This window comes from Mustela lutreola, chromosome X (assembly GCF_030435805.1).
Source record: "Mustela lutreola isolate mMusLut2 chromosome X, mMusLut2.pri, whole genome shotgun sequence".
NCBI classification, from domain to species: domain Eukaryota; kingdom Metazoa; phylum Chordata; class Mammalia; order Carnivora; family Mustelidae; genus Mustela; species Mustela lutreola.
In genome coordinates, this window is record NC_081308.1 from 55557394 (window position 1) to 55576511 (window position 19118).

Genomic DNA, 19118 nt, shown 5'->3' on the forward strand with positions numbered 1-19118 from the left:
AGGCCGGCAATAATTTCAGAAAGGAATGACAATGAAGGTAAAAAACAGTTCAACTACTCGCTCATCTGGACTTCTAGGGCAGGTGGGGTTCCCAGACAACTTTGTTCCGTCGGTCTGGCACCCTTGCCCCCCCTCTCGGTGCCTTGGTGATGAGTGTGGGCCTTGCTGTTTGTGCTGCTTGAATTTGCCCTTGTTGCTTATTAGCACTGTGGCCCTGGGCTAAAAGTCATGCCTCTCAGAGCCAATCGGAATAGCTTATTAGAACTATTGATTCTGACATAGTGGGCCTGTGCAGAAATCTCTCTTCTTCATCCCTCCTCCTTCTCAGTCTTCCCCTCCTCCACCTCTTCCTCCTCCTTCTTTGATGTGTAAACCAAGGTATTTGGGGAGCAGGGAATGATGTGATGTTTGGGATTTACTTTAAAATATATTCCAGACCTCCCCCCTCCCCCCAAAACAAAAATACAGGCACTTCGGGGGCAGTAGAAGGAGGAGGGCCTAAGAAACAGTTGGGGAAGCAGAGTGATAAGTACTGGGAAGGGCTGCGATCCTTCTACTCTACACACTTTGGTGTATGCTTGAGAATTTTCATAATAAGAGTAAACAAACAAAGACCAAATAATGAGGCTTTCATTCCCTATATCCAAATGACCACAACAGGGCATAGAATGCACTTTCATAGTTGCTCCCCTGGCAATTTATTCTGATTCTCCAAATAAGATTCCAACTCTCGTCCTACCTGTCATAGTCTCTGGATATTGACTGGCAACGTTTTCCTCAACAAGGCCTTGCCAGGCCCACTGCTAGGGAATGTATTGTTTCAGATTCTGTACTCACGTTTTAAAGATTCTTTTTAATTTATTTATCAGAGAGAGAGAGGGGGAGAGAGCGAGCACAGGCAGACAGAATGGCAGGCAGAGGCAGAGGAAGAAACAGGCTCCCTGCTGAGCAAGGAGCCCGATGTGGGACTCGATCCGAGGACGCTGGTATCATGACCTGAGCAGAAGGCAGCTGCTTAACCAAGTGAGCCACCCAGGCGTCCCTGTACTCACGTCCTAAAAAAAAAAAAGTGACCAGTTTTCCGTTTGGAGTGACTCGAATGCAAGACTCACTCTAAGCCCTTGTCTTGCTGTGTCCCACCCCTTTCTAAGGACTGCTTGTGCTATCTCTGTGAGATCACAGCATTGGGAGGGGCAGCCCAGGCCTGGGCTATTACAGCTAAGCTGCAGCCTGAAGGGCGCGCGTGAGATCTGTGGTTTGAGCTGTCAGAGTCTCACGGAGAAAAAAAAAGAGAAATGAATCATCATTTGACCATGACATTCCCACTAAAGGGGAGGACAGCGGGAGAAAGAGCAAGGGAAGAGGAAAGAAAAATCTCAAAATAAATATGGGGTGGATGGCAGGAGGAGGAGGGGGTCTCGGAAATTGGGGACAGGTGTGGCGATCGAACCAACGCTAGTCACAAACACACGATTCCGCCCATTCTAGAGTGGACTGGACATAAACATGCTCGCACATCTACTTGTCGGCTGCGTTTTGTCTGCCGGTAGCGAGGTGATTCTTTAAGAGCTCTGAGAACCCAAACTTGTGGCCGCCCCGCAGCTGAGCCGAAGTGGAGCTGGGAGCTGCCCAGACGACCTGAGGCTGCCAGCTGACCACCTTCCTCCCTACAGATCGCTGGAGCCAAGCTCAGCGGGGGAGAAGCCACGCTCGCGGGTGGGTGCCGGGGCTAAGGGCGGAAGCCGGGTTCCCACAGAGGCCTCCGCGCCCAGGCGGCTGCAGCGGCGGCGCCGGGGGACCGGAGGCCTGACACCGGGATGCGCCCCCCACTCTGGACAACCGGCCGCAGAAGTAAAGGGCCAGCATCCCGCCACAGCTATGCTTCCCGCGGGACAATCTCGGGAGAAGGTCCTGGAAGAGGCTCGCAGGCCGGTTTTCCGAGGGAAACGGCGAGGTGGGGAGGGAGCGCCCATGACCCTCCCCGCCCTCCCCTCTCCCGCTCACCCGGCCGCACAGGCGACAGGACTGTTCCGAAGAAACGTACTCGGGGTTGTAGTGTCGCCCTCCGCCACACGGGGCTGGATCACCTGCTGGCTCGGCGGCATCGGTCCGGGCTCCTCTCTTGGTGGAGGCAGGCGGAGGCGCGCCTGCGGCGTCCTCTTTCATTGGCCGCGGCGAGGGCGCTGCCATGTTGGAGGAAGCGGTGCCTTCTGTGAGGTGGAAACGCCGTGGCTTCACCCATAGCGTTGGGGAGCGCAGCCTCCTACCTTTCCTTCTCGCTGGAGTGTTGGTGCTGAGAGGCGGCGGCCGGCGGGATGGAGAGAAGTAGGATGAACCTGCCCAAGGGGCCGGACACGCTCTGCTTCGACAAGGACGAGTTCATGAAGGTGCGCGCCTGGTCTCTGCTCCCCGGAGCCGGGCCGTGTGTGGCCTGCCCTCCTTGGCCCTCCGGGGCCTCTCCTCGGGCTTCTCCTGCGGGCTTCCTGGGCCGTCCCCGCCCCGGAGGGGTCCTCGGCCGGGACCTCACTGCACTTCGCAGTGAGTCTCTTGGCCTCGGGTGGGCTAGGTGCAGCCTGAAGAAAGCACTCCTGTGAAATCGTACACATTGAATGAAAAGGCCTGAACGTTCAGGGCAAGTGGTTTTGAGCTAAACGTAAAAGCCCCGGACCCGTAGGATCCGCCTCTGGTACCGTGCGGCACAGTCAGACCGCCGCTCCCCCGGCCTGACAGAAGTCTCCCAGTGCCTTGTGCCTAGAAGCTCAGCGACTGTGCGTTGAACACATCTCTGAACGCACGTACTTACCAGAAATCGGGTCAAAAAGGCACTTAACCTAACGTTTATGCCTGACTTTCGTCTTAAGCTCCCGGAATGAGAAATCTGAAAGACTGTACTGTCCTTACTGGTTCTGGTCCAGTACTACAAAGCATACCAAGCTCCTTTTCTAAAGTTGCCCTACTTCTCTTGGTGAGGTCAGCCTGAAGCTGGCAGCAGATAACTGTAGGACATAAACTTACAGAATAGAAATTTAAACTGAAAAGACTTTACTGACAGGAAAGGTTCATCAGACATAGCCTTGAAAATGTCCCAAGGTTTGAATCAGAGCCAGGAGGAGCTTTATCTGTTTTCTGTATCCCTCTGGGTCTGTACTTAAACTATCAAAACGTATATGTTTAATTTCTAAGGATTGGGATTTAGTAGCTGGGTTCAGTGTTAAAAAGTTTTGGCTCTGCCGGTACCTAAAATTCTGAAAAGAGTTTGAATTTCTTACTTTTTTATGGCTTCAAGTCATAATATGTTTTTTTCTTTTTTGGGTTAACCAGCTAGTTCCTTTTTGATACTTGCATTCAGATCACATCTCCCAAACTCTGGTTTTAAAAGTGCTTATGTCTGGATCCTCTGCGGTGTGGCCATATCATTTTTAATATGTAGGGATGTCTAGATGAAGGTATATTGTACTCTTGTTCTTGTATGGTGATGTTAAGCCACTGTAATAAAAGGTGTAAATTGAATGGAGTGTCTGAAGGAGAGCACAGAGTGAATTCTCTGATCCAGAAACCTTTTTTTAACGAAGGACACGTGATGAGGAGAGAGGTCATTGGAAGAAGAAAAGCACACACACAGACTTAAAGAATCTCAAAGCACGGAAGTCTCTTTAGCTTGTCTGTCTTTGGACTTCGTCAGGCTTTCTTTGGGCCTAACACTAGCATTTTCTCACACTTCCTCGCCCCGCCATCTTTCTCACTCTGAGCTGACAGAATGCCTTTGGTCAAAGCAGCTTCGGAAAATAGAAATCTCAAAATAGCAGTTCTAAAGTAGGACTTAGAGGTAGGGAGAGAGCAAACTGGGAAAGTGGCTAGAATGCCAGCAATTCCATATTCTTTCAAGGCTCTGAAATTTCTGAATATAATGTACAATTTGTAGTGTTAATGAACGTGACCCCTTCATACATAGAAGAAAAATACATGGAACAGCTGTTCTGTGTAAAGTGGTATTGATCTTCTATGTGGGAGCTGGAGATAAAGGTTATTTGCAATCTGTGTTTCCGTCAGAGAGATGTTTTGTTAAGTTACAGTTCCGAGGCAGAAATGAGTGGAGAGCTTGCTGTCGGGGTTGTATTTCTACATAGGTGTCTTGTTTGGCACATTTTGGAATGAGACTGGGATGGTAGAAAGGGAGATGGGGTGGGGCTGCGGGTTGCACCTTGGACACTGCATACATTGAGGGGTCCACATTGATGCAGTCTTCACGGTAGAGCTGCAGTCAGGTTTACAGCAGGAAGTTGCATGGTCATATCTGTTGAGTTCGAGTGGACTGGTGGCAGGAGACTACTTAAAAAGTCATGTTTAGGGGCGCCTGGGTGGCTCAGTGGGTTAAGCCTCTGCCTTCGGCTCAGGTCATGATCTCAGGGTCCTGGGATCGAGTCCCGCATCGGGCTCTCTGCTCAGCAGGGAGCCTGCTTCTCTCTCTCTCTCTCTCTCTCTCTCTGCCTGCCTCTCCATCTACTTGTGATTTCTCTCTGTCAAATAAATAAATAAAATCTTTAAAAAAAAAGTCATGTTTATGAGATCTAATGAGAAATAGAATGGGAAAGGTATGCAAAAGAGGTAGGTGATCAAAGTGCAGGAATGGCAGATGGGGAAGGGTCACCTGGGGCAGAGGCACTGGCAACATCATACTTTGTCGGCTTAGAAATACGAAAATCCTTTGGGTTGACAGCCAACTAATAGATGAGCAGGACATAAGGTATTGGTAGTAGGGGGAGAAAGTGGCATAACAGATAAATTAGACCATTTACATGGGTGTGCTATTGACATCACATGTAGCCTTCCTCTTCCATCTCAACATATGACTTCATCTCCAGTCGTACAGAAAAATTAGCAGCCATCCCACGGGACCTCCTCCATCCTGCTGATCATGATCCCATTCTTGTATTTGTCCCCTTCTCCTCCTCGCCTGGTACGGGAAGGGGCTCTCCTTCCTCCTCGGGTTCAGTCTCCACTCTGGCTCGGAGTCCATGCCCTCCCGCCCTTCCAGGAGCCTGCGAGGATCCTCTCCCCTGCACTCCTTCCCATCACGTGCTCCTGTTTGATCCTCTCCCACTTGAATGCCCCACCTCTAGGTATTGCCCTGTCAGTGTCGCACATCACAGCCAGTGCTCAGGGGTTGACTTGACTTTCCCACCTTCCACCCTTCAGGCCCTGTCATTCCACTAAAGAGTTCTTACCAAAACTGTTTCTAAGTCAGCGCACCTGACCTTTCTCTGTCTCCTTACTCGACATCGCAGTAGACCAAATGCTCTGCATTGCTTCCTGTCTTTCTTCGACCTCTCTTATGTGTCTCCTGTGCAAAGTCATGCTCCTGGTAGCCACTGAATGCTCATTATGGGCTCAGCCCCGTGTTGCTTTCTTTCCCTAGATGACCTTTTGTGCAGCTTCATGACCACCTATCAGCAGGTAAGGTAGATTCCTGTCTCTGGCCCACACGCCTCCTGAGCACCAGTTCTGTGTATCGGACTTGCTGACCTTTCTTCTCGGATGTGTCTGTGGCCCCTCAGACTCATCAGGTTCAAGACGGAATTCATGAGCACCTCCTCCACTAAAAGCCACCTTTCTTATTCTATTGCCTCTCTCGGTAAACACTTCATCCGTTTAGCCTGGAGTCGGGAAACCAGAAGTCAACTCCTACTCTGTCACCTTTCCAAAATCTAGTCTGTCACACCAAGTCCTGTGGATTTCGCTTCCTAAACCTCTTGAACCCATATACTTCTTTCCATCTCTTCTCATACCTTTGCAGTGCGCCCTTGCCATCACACCGTAGAAGCTTCTCACCCAGTCTCCATGTGCCTTCCTTGTCTTTCTGACCCCTGGTCTACACTGCAGGCTAGCCACTCTTGTCAGAATGTGGATGTGATCTTGTATGTACCAGGTGACTGGTCAGTCCACCGGCTCTTGAAAAACCATTTTCCCACGCACTCGAACGTATTTCAAAGAGAATCAGTCCCCCATGGGGTAGTTTTCCTTGGTAGACAGTTTGTTTCTGCGCTGTGCCAGTCTGCCTCCTTCGAACTTCTCTGTGTCAGTTCCTCTCTGGAACCTGTGGCTTCGTTGGCACCCCGGGTAGGCAGATGATGACCTTTTCCATGAGAAGTAAAGGCAGGAGCCCTCTGGATGGTGAATGTATGTACCCTCATGTTCCATAGGTAAAAGAACCGTGTATGTGGGTGGGGGGGATAAGTCCTTGAGGCTCCTCCCCGTTCTAATTGGGTGAACTGGGAATTTTGAGACAGGAAGCAGGTCATGTGTGTCCTTGTTTGCAGGGAGCATGCATTCTGATGGACAAAACGGAAAAGGGGAAGAATGAGCAGCTGCTCAGATCTGTTTTTACTGTGCTGGCTGATTAGCTGTGACCTGCAGATGTGGGTCCCATCCTCGGCTCTGCTCTCTGCCTGCTTATGTCTGACTTGGGGCAAATCACTCGCCTCCGGCCTTCTGTTTGCTTGTTAGTATAATGAGGTGGTGCTTATCTATGTGATCTTTGCCAGATCCTCTGAAAAGACTCGTCCAACCTGGCTTGCAGATAAGGAAACTGAGGCCTGAGGTGTGATGACTTCCTTTAAAGCCACACAGCTAGTTGGGGCCAATCACAGGCCAGATCTCCTGACCCCCACACATCAGTCCTTGGAAATCCTACTGTAATATGTTCCTTTCCAGAGGCCACAGGTGGGAACTGAGGGAAGTGGGACAATCAGAACATTAAGAATAGCGCAGAAGATGGCACAATGTCCGCATGCCTTGGCACCTGCATTTCACCAATAGGGCCACCTCTTACCTTAGAAGAAGTTCCCACAGGGCTGGTGATCTGGATGCCTGGCCTGGAGCTTAGCTACGGTAAACGGGACCAGAGGGAAGTGATGGCTGTTTGAGGTGGACTTTGAGGTGGCTGGGGATAGCAGCTGACAGAGGAGGAAGAGGGAAGAGTGACAGACAGCAGATAGCCGCAGGCCCGCAGGTCAGCCACTGTTGCCCAGGCTCGCCCATCCCCAGGAGCCGTCTTCGTATCACAGGAGCTGAGTCCTTACCCTGTGGGTTCTTAGTTCGATGTCACGGCTTGATGACAAGATTCCATTCTCTTCCGCATCAGTTTGAGACAGATATCTTAATGAAATTCTAATTAGCCAAATATGGAATGTAAGCCTGCAACTCATTTTATAGAGAAATTTTCTTATGTGAACTACTTTCCCTGATGATAGAGGAGTTGTGACGATGTAACATCAGATAAAGTTTATCTGATTGGCACTTGTAAGAAGGGTTCCCGGCAAAAAAGAACTGTTTTTTCTGTTGTTGTTGTCCTCCCTTTTGATCTTTCCTTTCCATTATCATTATTATTATTTTTTTTTTGTCTTGTGAGCGGTCATCTGATTTATAAAAAGATGCAACAAAAAGTAAAATGGTACAAGATAATCAGTTTCAAAACATAAAAAAGTGAGTGTCTTTAGCCATAGCTCAGAACAGAGGAACTGGGTAAGGAGAATTGCTTGTATGAACTGGCAACAGGAAAAGTTGGTAAAGGAGAGCTGAGGAACTCTATTAAGACATAGGAGTGAGGGGCTCTGTCATCATCTGACATTCGCTCAGTGTCGTCTATATGGTTAGAGATGTCCATGATGGGAACTCCAGCAATCTTCTGGGTCTGGGTCAGCTGATGCCACAGTGTAACACTCTGAATTGCTTCCGTACTGAGCAGTCATCTGCATAGTTTGTCTTGTGTGTACGTGGTAATTGTTTGAATCTTGGCTCTTTCGCAATCCTTAGAGCCTCTTGATACTTTCACCCCGGTTTCAGCCATTACACAGTCAGTTGTACAACTGGTACACTTGGCACACAGCCCGTCCATCATTGACCGGTCAAGTTTGGCCTAAATAGAAAAGTTGATAAAGTCGGTACCAACCAGGATGTGGTAAGTCGGCCCAGCTGTGTGTTTATATTGGAAAAAGCAGGAGGGGTGTTGGGGGACTTCTCTTTCCTTGAGTGCATGGGATCCTTCTTTTCTTTCTTTTTAGGTTTTAATCTGTCCTTCTCTCGGAGAAGGATCTCAGAGCTAAGCATTCGCTTCCCGGTCACATACTTGCTTGCTTTCTCTTGCTTCCCCATGTTCACACCATGCCCATTTCTCCTTGCTTTTGATTTTATAATTCATTCTGTGTAGTACCATAAAACTTATTTAAATAAAATGTTGGCCTACTAAGTTATTGATTATTAGTAAGTTCTTTGTTCAAAATTTGAGAGCAAGAAGTATTATGTAAATATATCTTTTTGTTATTTAACTAGTTTTACAACATTTAGCATCAAATTTCTTGAAACATTTAAACAAATTAATCACAAACTTGGGCTTGGGCTTTTTCTTTTTTTTTTTTTAAAGTAATCTCTACACCCAACAGGGGACTTGAACCCACAACCCTGAGATCAAGACCTGCACGCTCCAGTGACTGAACGAGCCAGGTGCCCTTTGGGCTTTTTGTTTTTAAGTTCCTCAGGTGAGGGGGTGCCTTAGTGGCTCAGAGAGTTAAGCTTCTGCCTTCAGCTCAGGTCATGGTCTCAGGGTCCTGGGATCGAGCCCTGCATGGGACACTCTGCTCAGCATGGAGCATGATTCCCTCCCTCTCTGCCTACTTGTGATCTCTCTCTCTGTGTCAAATAAATAAATAAAATCTTAAAAAAAAAAGTTCCTTAAGTGATTGTAATGTGTGACCAGTGTTGAGAACTCTAGCACTGGATAATTCCTTTAAATAGCTCAAGAAATTAATTTTGAAAAGCGAACTAAAAGCCTACATAATTTATGATTGGTGTTAAATTGAGGGGAAAAAAGAGATAAAGAGAAGAAATCAGCTGGAACAGAGTGTAATTAGGTACTCAAATATTTGTTAGATGGATAAATACATTTACGGAATGTAGGGTTTTTTTTTTTTTTGTCTCTTCATAAATATGTCAAATGGGTATATAAATTCAACAAAGGAGTTTGATATAAAATTGATTAAAATGTTAGAACAGAAGTTTTTTAGAATTTTAGTGTTACTATTTCATGATGCTTTTAAGATGATCTCTCTGTAGATGGTGGGAAGATCTTGTTAGCATATGTTTTTAATTTCTCAAGCTTGAATAATTTAGTCACTGAACAAACATTTAGAATGAGTTTTGGGAGACACAAGTCCTAGATTATGTCCCCACCTAGCTGGGGCAGAGATTTGAGAGCAGGGGCTGGAGGGAGGAGCTCCAAGGACATTTTTGTATACATGCTGATACCTTGGGCGGGAACACTCTTCCCACACTTCCTGTGGCTAGCTCCTTTGTGTCATTTGGATCTCAACTCATTGTTCTATATTTCCGGGTTCATCCAAGTTTAAATACATCCCATTTGTCACTCAGACCTTTACTGTGTCCTCATTTCTTTTTAGCTGTGATCACTATTCATTAATCACTATTTGATCACTGTTCATTAATATAATGTTTGTTTACATATTTATTTTCTCATTTCTGCATTAGAATATCTGCTCCTTAAAAGCAGAGACCTTGTCTTTTCTTTTCATGACTGTGTCCCCAGGTCTTAGAGCAGAGCTGGAGTTGCATGATAAATATTTGAGGAATATTTATGGGATATACAGGGACATTTATTCATCTCTGTTGTCCATTGTTTTCAAGAATGGTTGGAAATACACACATACGTGAGCTCACACAAACTTTCTATGTCTTTCAACCCCTATGTAGTGTGCAGATTAGTGCTTAACTATTTTGGTTTTTTGTCTCGATGAAATGGGACATGTTTCAGGGCAGAGCTCATAAATTTCATATGCCCTCTTAGTACTTCTCATCATTACAGAGTGATGGTTCTGGGGGATTCTGCTTCTCGTGGAGATAGTATATAGTGATTTTATAAGTCCATGTATCTGGGAAGGAGTGTTTTACTTCTTGGCAGCTTAGAGAACTTCAATCTTTCCACATTCCATGTAATTTTCATAGCATTAAAGCTACTAATTTCAGATTATTGGTAAGTTTTAAATGATTAATTCCCAGGTTACTTTGAATTAGTCTTTGTTTGCCATCCCTGATTGCAGCTAGTTAGTAAAGTAGCTAAACTTTTAAACTCTACTTGGTTTTAATTTTGAGTGATGTCACTGCTTCTCTTATGGTTAATGGTTCTTAATTACCTGCAGCTTGTCTGGTTTGCTCATTTATTTTCCTGTGTTCCAACACCTCTTGTGATCTCCCAACTTCTGGCCTTTTGGGGGATTTGTACTTTAACTGGGTTCAGATAGGAAATACCCCTGAGTACAAAGAGAAGTTATTTTTCTTCTAACTTCACTATCTCCTATTATTAATGTATTACATTGTTGTGGTACATGTGTTACAACTGATGAACCACCAGCATTGATACAGTATTAATTAAAATCCATGGTTTACATTAAGGTTCACTCCTCTTTCTATAGTTCTGTGGGTTTTGAAAAATGTATAATGTTATTTACCTACTGTTGGTATCTTACAGCCTAGTTTCATTGCCTTGAAAACCCCTGTTCCTCATCTTTTTGTTTCTTCTCCTCTCTCTGCACCCTCCTCCCTCACCCCTCAGCCCAGGATCTTTTTACTGTCTAGGCTTTTACCTTTTCAGAGTTGAAAGACCCCCCCCCCCCCCCGTCGTTAACTAATTAACTGCTCTTTTGTTGTGTGGAAGTGCCCCTCCTCCCCTTGCAGTGAAGGGACCCTTCCCCCAGGGTTGAATTCAGTGTGGCTGCTCTTTTGCCTTTCTGTGGCTGCTTGGCTTTTGGGGCATGACACTTGTCTCCTGTTTGAACAAGATACCTTCTCCTAATAGCCGAGGCATGGTCACATAGGCAAGGGGGCTGCATGGTCACGTAGGTCACGTAGACGGGGGGGGGGGCTGCATAGTCACGTAGACAGGATGTCTTTCTGCTGAGTAATAAGGTCAAACTTCCCCTCTTTGTTTCCCCTTCCAGCCTTTCTCTTCGCGCGAGGGGGTCTTCCAAGGCCAATCCGCTAACACCAAGTATGCCTTTTTTCAAATGTTCAAATTGTCAGCCAATCGGCCCCGTCCCATCCGGGACTTGTTTGTACCTGTCTATAAAAATCCTGCACCACCCCAGCCAGGTGTGCTCAGCTAGCAGGAGCTGCTAACCACCCGCAGGCGCCTGCGCTACAATAAAGAACCTCTTGCTGTTTGCATCCTGTGGCAGTGTTGAATTCTTGGGTAAGGGGATCCGCGGGTCTTTCATTTGGAGGTCCCACCGAGATCATCGGACTCCTGCCCAAGGATCCAACTGACTCCCACTGGGAGGTAAGCTGGCCAGCATTTAAATTTTAATAACTGTGTTCTTGTCTCCTGTCTCGTGTTCTTGTTTGTCCTCTGTCCTGCCTATACGCCTGTATAGGACTGTACTACTACGCGTAGTAGCTCTGTATTCTGGGCAGCTTGAGAAGGAGTTGACGAACTCGGACTTCTCCCCTGCCACCCTGGGGGACGCCCCAGGGATCAGAGGGGCCCGGTTTATTGGGGCCCCACAAGTATCCGAGGGATACGTCTGTCTGTAGGCCTCAGAGGAAACTTGCAGTTCCTCGCGGCCTTCTGAATCTGTACTTTCGGTGTTGCACCGAAATCACGCAGCGTTTTCCTTTGCCGGCTTGTTAATTGTTTTATGTGTCTTTCTCGTCGCCCTTTGTGTTTCCCTTGATTAAGGTTAACTGGAGCCAACTGGGGTTAGTCTAACTCAAGACAGAGACTATAAGGAATATTCCCAAGCAGCTGCCGAAACTCTCTTTGTTTCGGGGAAGTTTCCCTGTGTTCTCTGGCCTGACTTGGACTGCCTAACCCCTCCCCCCTGGCTGAGGGGAAAACATGGTGTCTGCTCCTCTGTTGGGCTTTATGAGCTCTAAAACCAGGAATCTTTTCTCTGCCTCCTGGCGGCACTTTGTGTCTTCTGTTTCCCCCTTACGTGTTTCTGTACCAACGTGTGTGCAGCCTGCATGACTGGCCTCTAGATCATGCACCACAGCTCCTTCTCTCTTCACTGTCAAAGAGCAAGAACAACACCTCCTGGACCTAACACCTCCCCACTCCAGATCTTCCCACGCATGTCTCAGGTAAACGTAAACATTCAAAGTGGAGTGGGTCCAGGTGGAACATAAATCAGAGTTGGAACTAAGTTGAGTTTGTTGGTTTAATTAAGATAAGATGTGTCTTTGAAGTTACAGCAGTAAATGTGAAACTTTTATTCTATCAAAGTTTACTGAAGGTCAGATAAGCTTGTGTTATTAAAATATGTTAGCAAAGAAATGACTAAACTGATGGTTAATTGTCTCAAAGTTCTAATGGGTAATTGCTGAAGTAACTTTAAAAGTCTTTGGTAACCTGAAAGTTTTAAAGTTTTGCTTGGATGACAATGGAATTAAATTGTGGACATCTATATCTTAACCAAACAGCATATAAAGCTAAGTCGTTAATTACTGGATGTAGGTTTGTGCTTTTGACTTCTTACTGCAAGGAAACTAAGAGTATTTAAATCTGTTGGTAAACTTGTTTGCCACTTAACTGATTGATAAATTGCCACCTGAAGAATTCTGTTGTAACAGTTCACAATTGGTTAATAACTAAAGGTGTTTCTAAGAATACAAAGTTCTGCTTAGTGTAACTAAGACTGATGGAAATAAAGGGAAACTGTATGTAGGAAAGTAGGAGATATGTAAGAAAGATTTAAGGAATGGGAATACATTTTGTTGAAGGTAAGGGAAAATAATTTTGTCCTAAATGAGATGGTTGTTTGGAAGGAAATGGCTTGGGACAAAACCTGAATGCAAAGGAAAGTTGTAGAAGGTTTGTGAAGGGAAATCTGAAGAAAAGGAATTTTAGCTATGATCAAGAATGAACTAAGATTGAAATGAATGGGTTTTAAAGGTACATTGGTACAAGACTGAAATTGTCTCTGTTCAAAAGGACAATGTTTACTTAGATCAATTGATCTGCTGTTAAGAAAATGTAAATGGTTTTCTCTTTGCCTGCCCAGAAAAACCAGTTTCTATGTTTTGTTTATCAGGTGTTTAACATCCCTAGTTATATTTAGGCATGTGCTTCAACACTTTCTAAGATTTTAGGAAATGTTGACAGGATTTAAATTGTAAATCTCTTTAACTCAGGCTTTTCCTTGGTATATGAAGTTGCTCATGAAGTACTACTGAACCAATGATAAACCTTGGATTACATTTGGGAAAATGCTATAACTATTCTAGAGATTCTATGCACTTCTTAAAGTTTTAATGTTTTGAGAGATCATTGCTTGATACTGTAATTATGGAAATGTTATGTATCACAGAAATAACCTGATTTCCTTGCAGCTAAATTGTAAACTCCCGTGTCTCTTTAGCTCTAACCATATCCATTCTGAGTTTTTGTCATTTATAATTGTTTTAATTTTCTTGTAAAATGAGTTTTATCTTCAAGGAGATTCCTATAAAGGACTTTCAGGACAAATACAGATATTTGATATACTTGAAAATCCTAAAACTGAAATGGGTAAGAATTTCCAAAACTGACTAAAGCCGCATTCACCAGATTTAGTAACATGGGACTAAATGAACTAAAAGATTATAATGTTGTGTCTCTTAATGTTTTGTCTTACTTTAAACATTGCTGGTTCTCTATAATGTTCGCTCTTCCAGACTAGGGATACTTCCTCCTAGTTATCTGTAACTTATAGAGTTGTATAAGTGCTCATTTGTAAAAGTGCTCAAAGCATTCAAGCTTTTCTCTCTATATGAACCCTCTGAAACCAAAAGGTCTCAGGAAGCATTCTTCCATGGCAATCAGTCATTTGCATAAGTTCAATAAGAATCTGTTCTCCTTGTAACAGGACACCATTGGAAACTGATTATTTTACAAAGGCTTTGACTGGGATGTCATATTTGAAAAGACTCAGATATGACCAGACAGTTTAAAGGAACTAAGGTTGACTTTATGAAACCTGGAGCCATAAAGCCCCTTGGGACTGTTGGCCTGATACCTTGCTTACAGAGTTCCCAGCAGCCTCACCAGGTGAGTAAAGAATGTCACTCCTTGGTAGGTGCAGTCTCAGAAGAGGAATTCGCCCAAATCAACAGGTATTGCAGGCATGCCTGATGGCAAGTACAGGGCTTGGCTTCTGGCCCGGAGAGGCTACTAAAAGTTTAACCTAGAGATTCCTTATAAAAAGTTCCAGCAAAGCAGATGCTAAAAGATCTATTGATCACACTCAATGGTTCTTGCTGAGCTTATCTAAATAATTAGGCCAAGTTTGTTAAAACTGGACTTGTTTCACAAGTGAATTAGTCCTGATTTGGCTATCTCTGTAATTGAGGGTTATTTTAGAGAGAAAAATTATGTTTTAGTAACACACCTTTATGGATGTTAAATTCTAGATTTGATTGTCTTTAAATGTTTGTTTACCTAAGCTAAACAATTTGAGGTAAACTTCAGAGAAGTTGTACAATAGCTCCTTTCGTCGATCTTACTGTTTTGTGGGGATATTCGCAGACCCCACGGCACATGATTAAACAACTGGAAAATGGGATTAATTCCCTACAATTATTTAACTTAACTAACACCTTGTGTGTGGCGGGGATAATGAAATTGCCTAAAAGCCAACCTGTCACACTCCATAGGATTAACTATGGACTTGGAGGCACCGTGGATGACCCCATTTTCTTTATGAGTGGATTGAATGATGCATGGGGAACTCCCCTTATCTCTTGACAAGTTTTCTCACTTGCCAATGATCCTCTGTAATCAGGATATTGTTAAGGCTGGACCACTCAAAGGTCTTCTTATTGGTTTCATCCCTTAGTCATATTTATCCTAGAGGCCACCTCTGTTGAGGTGCAATTGCAAATAGATGCTTTAGCTAAGCATAGAACAGCCCTCATAAAAGGAGCCTCAAAGCTCACTATGGGACAGTCCCTGACTGTAATGACTTCACATCAGGTCCAGATTTGTCTTAGAATTCAAAGGCAATCAGTGGATGATAGAAACCAACTAATTAAGTATTGGACTATACTTATAGATATGCCAGAATTAATACTTAAAACTTGTCAAACTTTAAACTTAGTTACCTGTATGCCTGAACCTGACCACTGTACTTCTTTCTCTATAGAGCAAAAATGTTCAGAGGTTATTGATCTTGCTTACTCTATTGGTCCAGATTTAAGATGCCCCTGTTAAAAATACGAATGACAGTTGGATTTCTGATAACAGTAGTTTTCATAGAAAAAATAAGATAAGCTAGGTATGCCATAGTGCTCACTAGCACTTTGCAATTGCCAAAGCCTAAGAATTAACATTTATACTGACTCCAAATATGCCTTCCTGGTACTACATGCCCATGGAGCTATTTGGAAGGAAAGGGGATTGCTATCAAGCCATAACTCCCCAATCAAATATGGTCCTGAGATCATAGCCCTTCTTGAGGCTGTATACTTGCCTAAGGAGGTAGCGGTGATTCACATCAAAGGACATCAGAAGGATATGACCTTGGAATCTAAAGGAAACAATCTAGCAGACCATGCAGCCAAAGAGGCAGCAAAGGGTAAGCAGATATTAAGCCTTATACCAGTCTTGACTCCAATGGAGTCCATGACTCCAGTCTATTCAGAGCAAGAAATTCATATTGCTCAGGAGCGAGGGTATACTAAAAATGCACAAGACTGGCTTGTTAACGATGAGGGAAAATTCTTTATGCCTAAGATTAGTCAATGGAAAATAATACAGGGCTTGCACCAGGCTACTCATTTGGGCAAAGACGCCTTAAAACATTTAATCAAAAATATATTTGATGGAGTGAATTTAACAACCACAATAAAACAAGTGTGTCGATCCTGTAGCATCTGTGCCCAAGTAAATCCGGAGGGTGCGGCTCGCCCCCCACCTCTCTTAAAACCAGTCCAGAGGCGTGGATCCTATCCAGGAGAGGACTGGCAACTTGATTTCACACAAATGCCACCTTGCAAAGGCTATAAATATCTATTAGTATTTGTTGATACCTTCACCGGATGGGTTGAAGCCTTTCCATGTAAAACTGAAAGGGCCGTAGAAGTAACTAAGGTTTTGTTGCGAGAAATTATCCCTAGATTTGGCCTTCCTCAATCTCTTCAAAGTGATAATGGTCCTTCTTTTACTGCTCAGATAACTCAGCAGATAGCTCAAGCCTTAAAAATTAAATATTTCTTACATTCAGCCTGGCATCCACAGTCCTCCGGGAAGGTGGAGAAAGCTAATCATACTTTAAAACGTCATCTTACTAAACTTAGTCTAGAAACCCAGGAAAATTGGGTTACTCTCCTACCAATAGGACTTCTTAGGATGAGAACTGCTTCAAAACAACCTATAGGACTCAGCCCTTTTGAGTTAATATATGGAAGACCATTTCTTTCTGTAGATCTGCTATTAGATGGAGATTATAATGCATTACTAAATTATTCGCTGGAAGCTGGGTTAATTCATAAGTCACTTAATGAGTATACTAATCGTATTCTTCCCAAACCTGATTTAACTATAACTGAAAGCCCACCCCATGTAAATCCCGGAGATATGGTTTACTTAAAAAATTGGAAGTCAGATATAACTGAAAACTTACATCCAAGATGGAAAGGTCCATATCGGCATAATCAGACAGATTGCTGGATCTGCGGAAGTTTGCCTATTTCAAGTACATCTGGATTACCCTGGTGGGTTTTTCCTTTACAGGGCACTGATTGGCATTCTCTACAAAATTATATCTCAGAGATGATAGATGGAGGCAGCACATTCCGGGATAAATCTATTACTAATCAAAATGTTTCTTCCTGGCCCATGATCAGTAAAACATGGGATTCACCAGGACATAATCAAAGTTTTTCATATTCTCAAACTATTAAAATTCTAACTGGCTTTACAGGCTCACAAGATGATACTCACCGGCTAGGGCCTAAGTTACAAAACCCTCCTTATCGCTATACTAAGGATGGCATATATCAAATCTGGGATACATATCTGTGGCTTACACACACGATTGGATGGCTCAGTCAGAAGACAGTTTTATGCTGGGAACAAAGAAATCATATGTATGATACTTGGGCAAATAACACACGACATCTAGGATGGCTGTCTTTAGAAATGTGTTCCCAAGTAATAGTACTCCAGGCTACTGACTGGTTTGCTACTGATTGGGCAAGGCGACCTGGCATCAGATGGCCAGCTCCAAACGGAACCCACTGGATATGTGGAACCAACCTGTGGCCCTGGCTTCCTCCAGGGTGGATAGGTCGCTGTACTTTAGGATTTGCCTGGATCCATGGGCGCATTACTAAAACCATTACAACTCCAGCTAATCTCCCCAACTTGAAACAAAGATGGACGCAATCTGTTTTTAAATGGTATGATCACTTAGCATCCATCTTTGTTCCATCTGCGGGACTAGAGGATGTCAGGTGGCATGTAGAAGCCCTTAATAAATATACTACAAAGGCACTCAATGATTCACTAAATAGCATCTCCCAGCTTAATACCGAGGTGTCACAGATATGCAAGGCAGTCCTACAAAATAGGATGGCCTTGGATGTCCTGACAGCAGCCCAGGGTGGCACATGTGCAATTATCAAGACAGAATGTTGTGTATATATCCCAGACTATCACAAAAGTATCACAGAACTAATAAAGGATATAAATGCCCAGATTAAGGCCCTACAAGATCCTTCTCTCTCTCAGTAAATGGTTAAGTTCCTAATTTGAAGGAGGACTATGGCCGAATCTCCCTTTCGGGCTTCTCATTCTTATTGCCTTATTAATTTTAATATGTTGCTTTGTTCACTGTTTCCCTACTTGGTGCCGAGACTCCATTGCTACAATGACTACACCACGACAGACGATCCTTGTCGCGCGAGAGGACGCCTCTTCACTGTCAGCGCTGGATTCAGCTGCCTCCACCTTTCCTAACTCCCTTATACATTCCTACCCTGATCAATATTGACCCCAGTAGGTAGGGACAGCTCTACACCCCTATTCAGCACGAAGAAGTTACAGAAGATGAGACCTTCCACCTTCAACCCCCTTAAAGATTTCAGGGTCAAGATTGTTCAGGGGGAAATGAAGGAGCAGGAGGCTGGCTGAGGAGAAAGCAAAACCTGGCGCCGTGCACCCCACTTAGTGCAAGAAAAGGACAAATGGATATAAGATTCTATCCATGATGAAGAAAAAGGGGGGAATGAAAGACCCCCCCCCTCGTTAACTAATTAACTGCTCTTTTGTTGTGTGGAAGTGCCCCTCCTCCCCTTGCAGTGAAGGGACCCTTCCCCCAGGGTTGAATTCAGTGTGGCTGCTCTTTTGCCTTTCTGTGGCTGCTTGGCTTTTGGGGCATGACACTTGTCTCCTGTTTGAACAAGATACCTTCTCCTAATAGCCGAGGCATGGTCACATAGGCAAGGGGGCTGCATGGTCACGTAGGTCACGTAGGGGGGGCTGCATAGTCACGTAGACAGGATGTCTTTCTGCTGAGTAATAAGGTCAAACTTCCCCTCTTTGTTTCCCCTTCCCGCCTTTCTCTTCGCGTGAGGGGTTCTTCCAAGGCCAATCCGCTAACACCAAGTATGCCTTTTTTCAAATGTTCAAATTGTCAGCCAATCGGCCCCGTCCCATCCGGGACTTGTTTGTACCTGTCTATAAAAATCCTGCACCACCCCAGCCAGGTGTGCTCAGCTAGCAGGAGCTGCTGACCACCCACAGGTGCGCGCTGACCACCCGCAGGTGCCTGCGTAACAATAAAGAACCTCTTGCTGTTTGCATCCTGTGGCAGTGTTGAATTCTTGGGTAAGGGGATCCGCGGGTCTTTCATTGGCACCTGGCTGGCTTAGTTGCTAGGGCATCTGACTCTTGATCTCGGGGTTGTGAGTTCTAGCCACCACATTGGGTATAGAGATGACCTAAAAAATAAATAAAAATTAAAATGTTGGTTAATTTTTACCTTTTCCAGAATGCCATAGAGTTGGAATCATATAGTATTTAGCCTTTGAGACTGGTCTTTCACTTAGCAATATGCATTTAAGGTTCTTCGAAG

General features: G+C 44.6%; 1 protein-coding gene across 2 annotated transcripts in view; it reads left to right on the forward strand.

Moving 5' to 3' along the window:
• Positions 1-1452: 1452 nt before the first annotated feature.
• LOC131822052 (conserved oligomeric Golgi complex subunit 2-like) overlaps positions 1453-19118 on the forward strand; it is a 35379-nt gene continuing 17713 nt past the window's right edge. Inside the window, exon 1 of one of the 2 annotated variants that reach the window (XM_059158443.1) lies at positions 1453-2387. In XM_059158443.1, coding sequence (XP_059014426.1) covers positions 2316-2387 — 72 coding nt within the window. In that variant the 5' untranslated portion in view covers positions 1453-2315. The remainder of the gene's footprint in view (positions 2388-19118) is intronic. The other variant, XM_059158444.1, reaches the window with a different exon arrangement.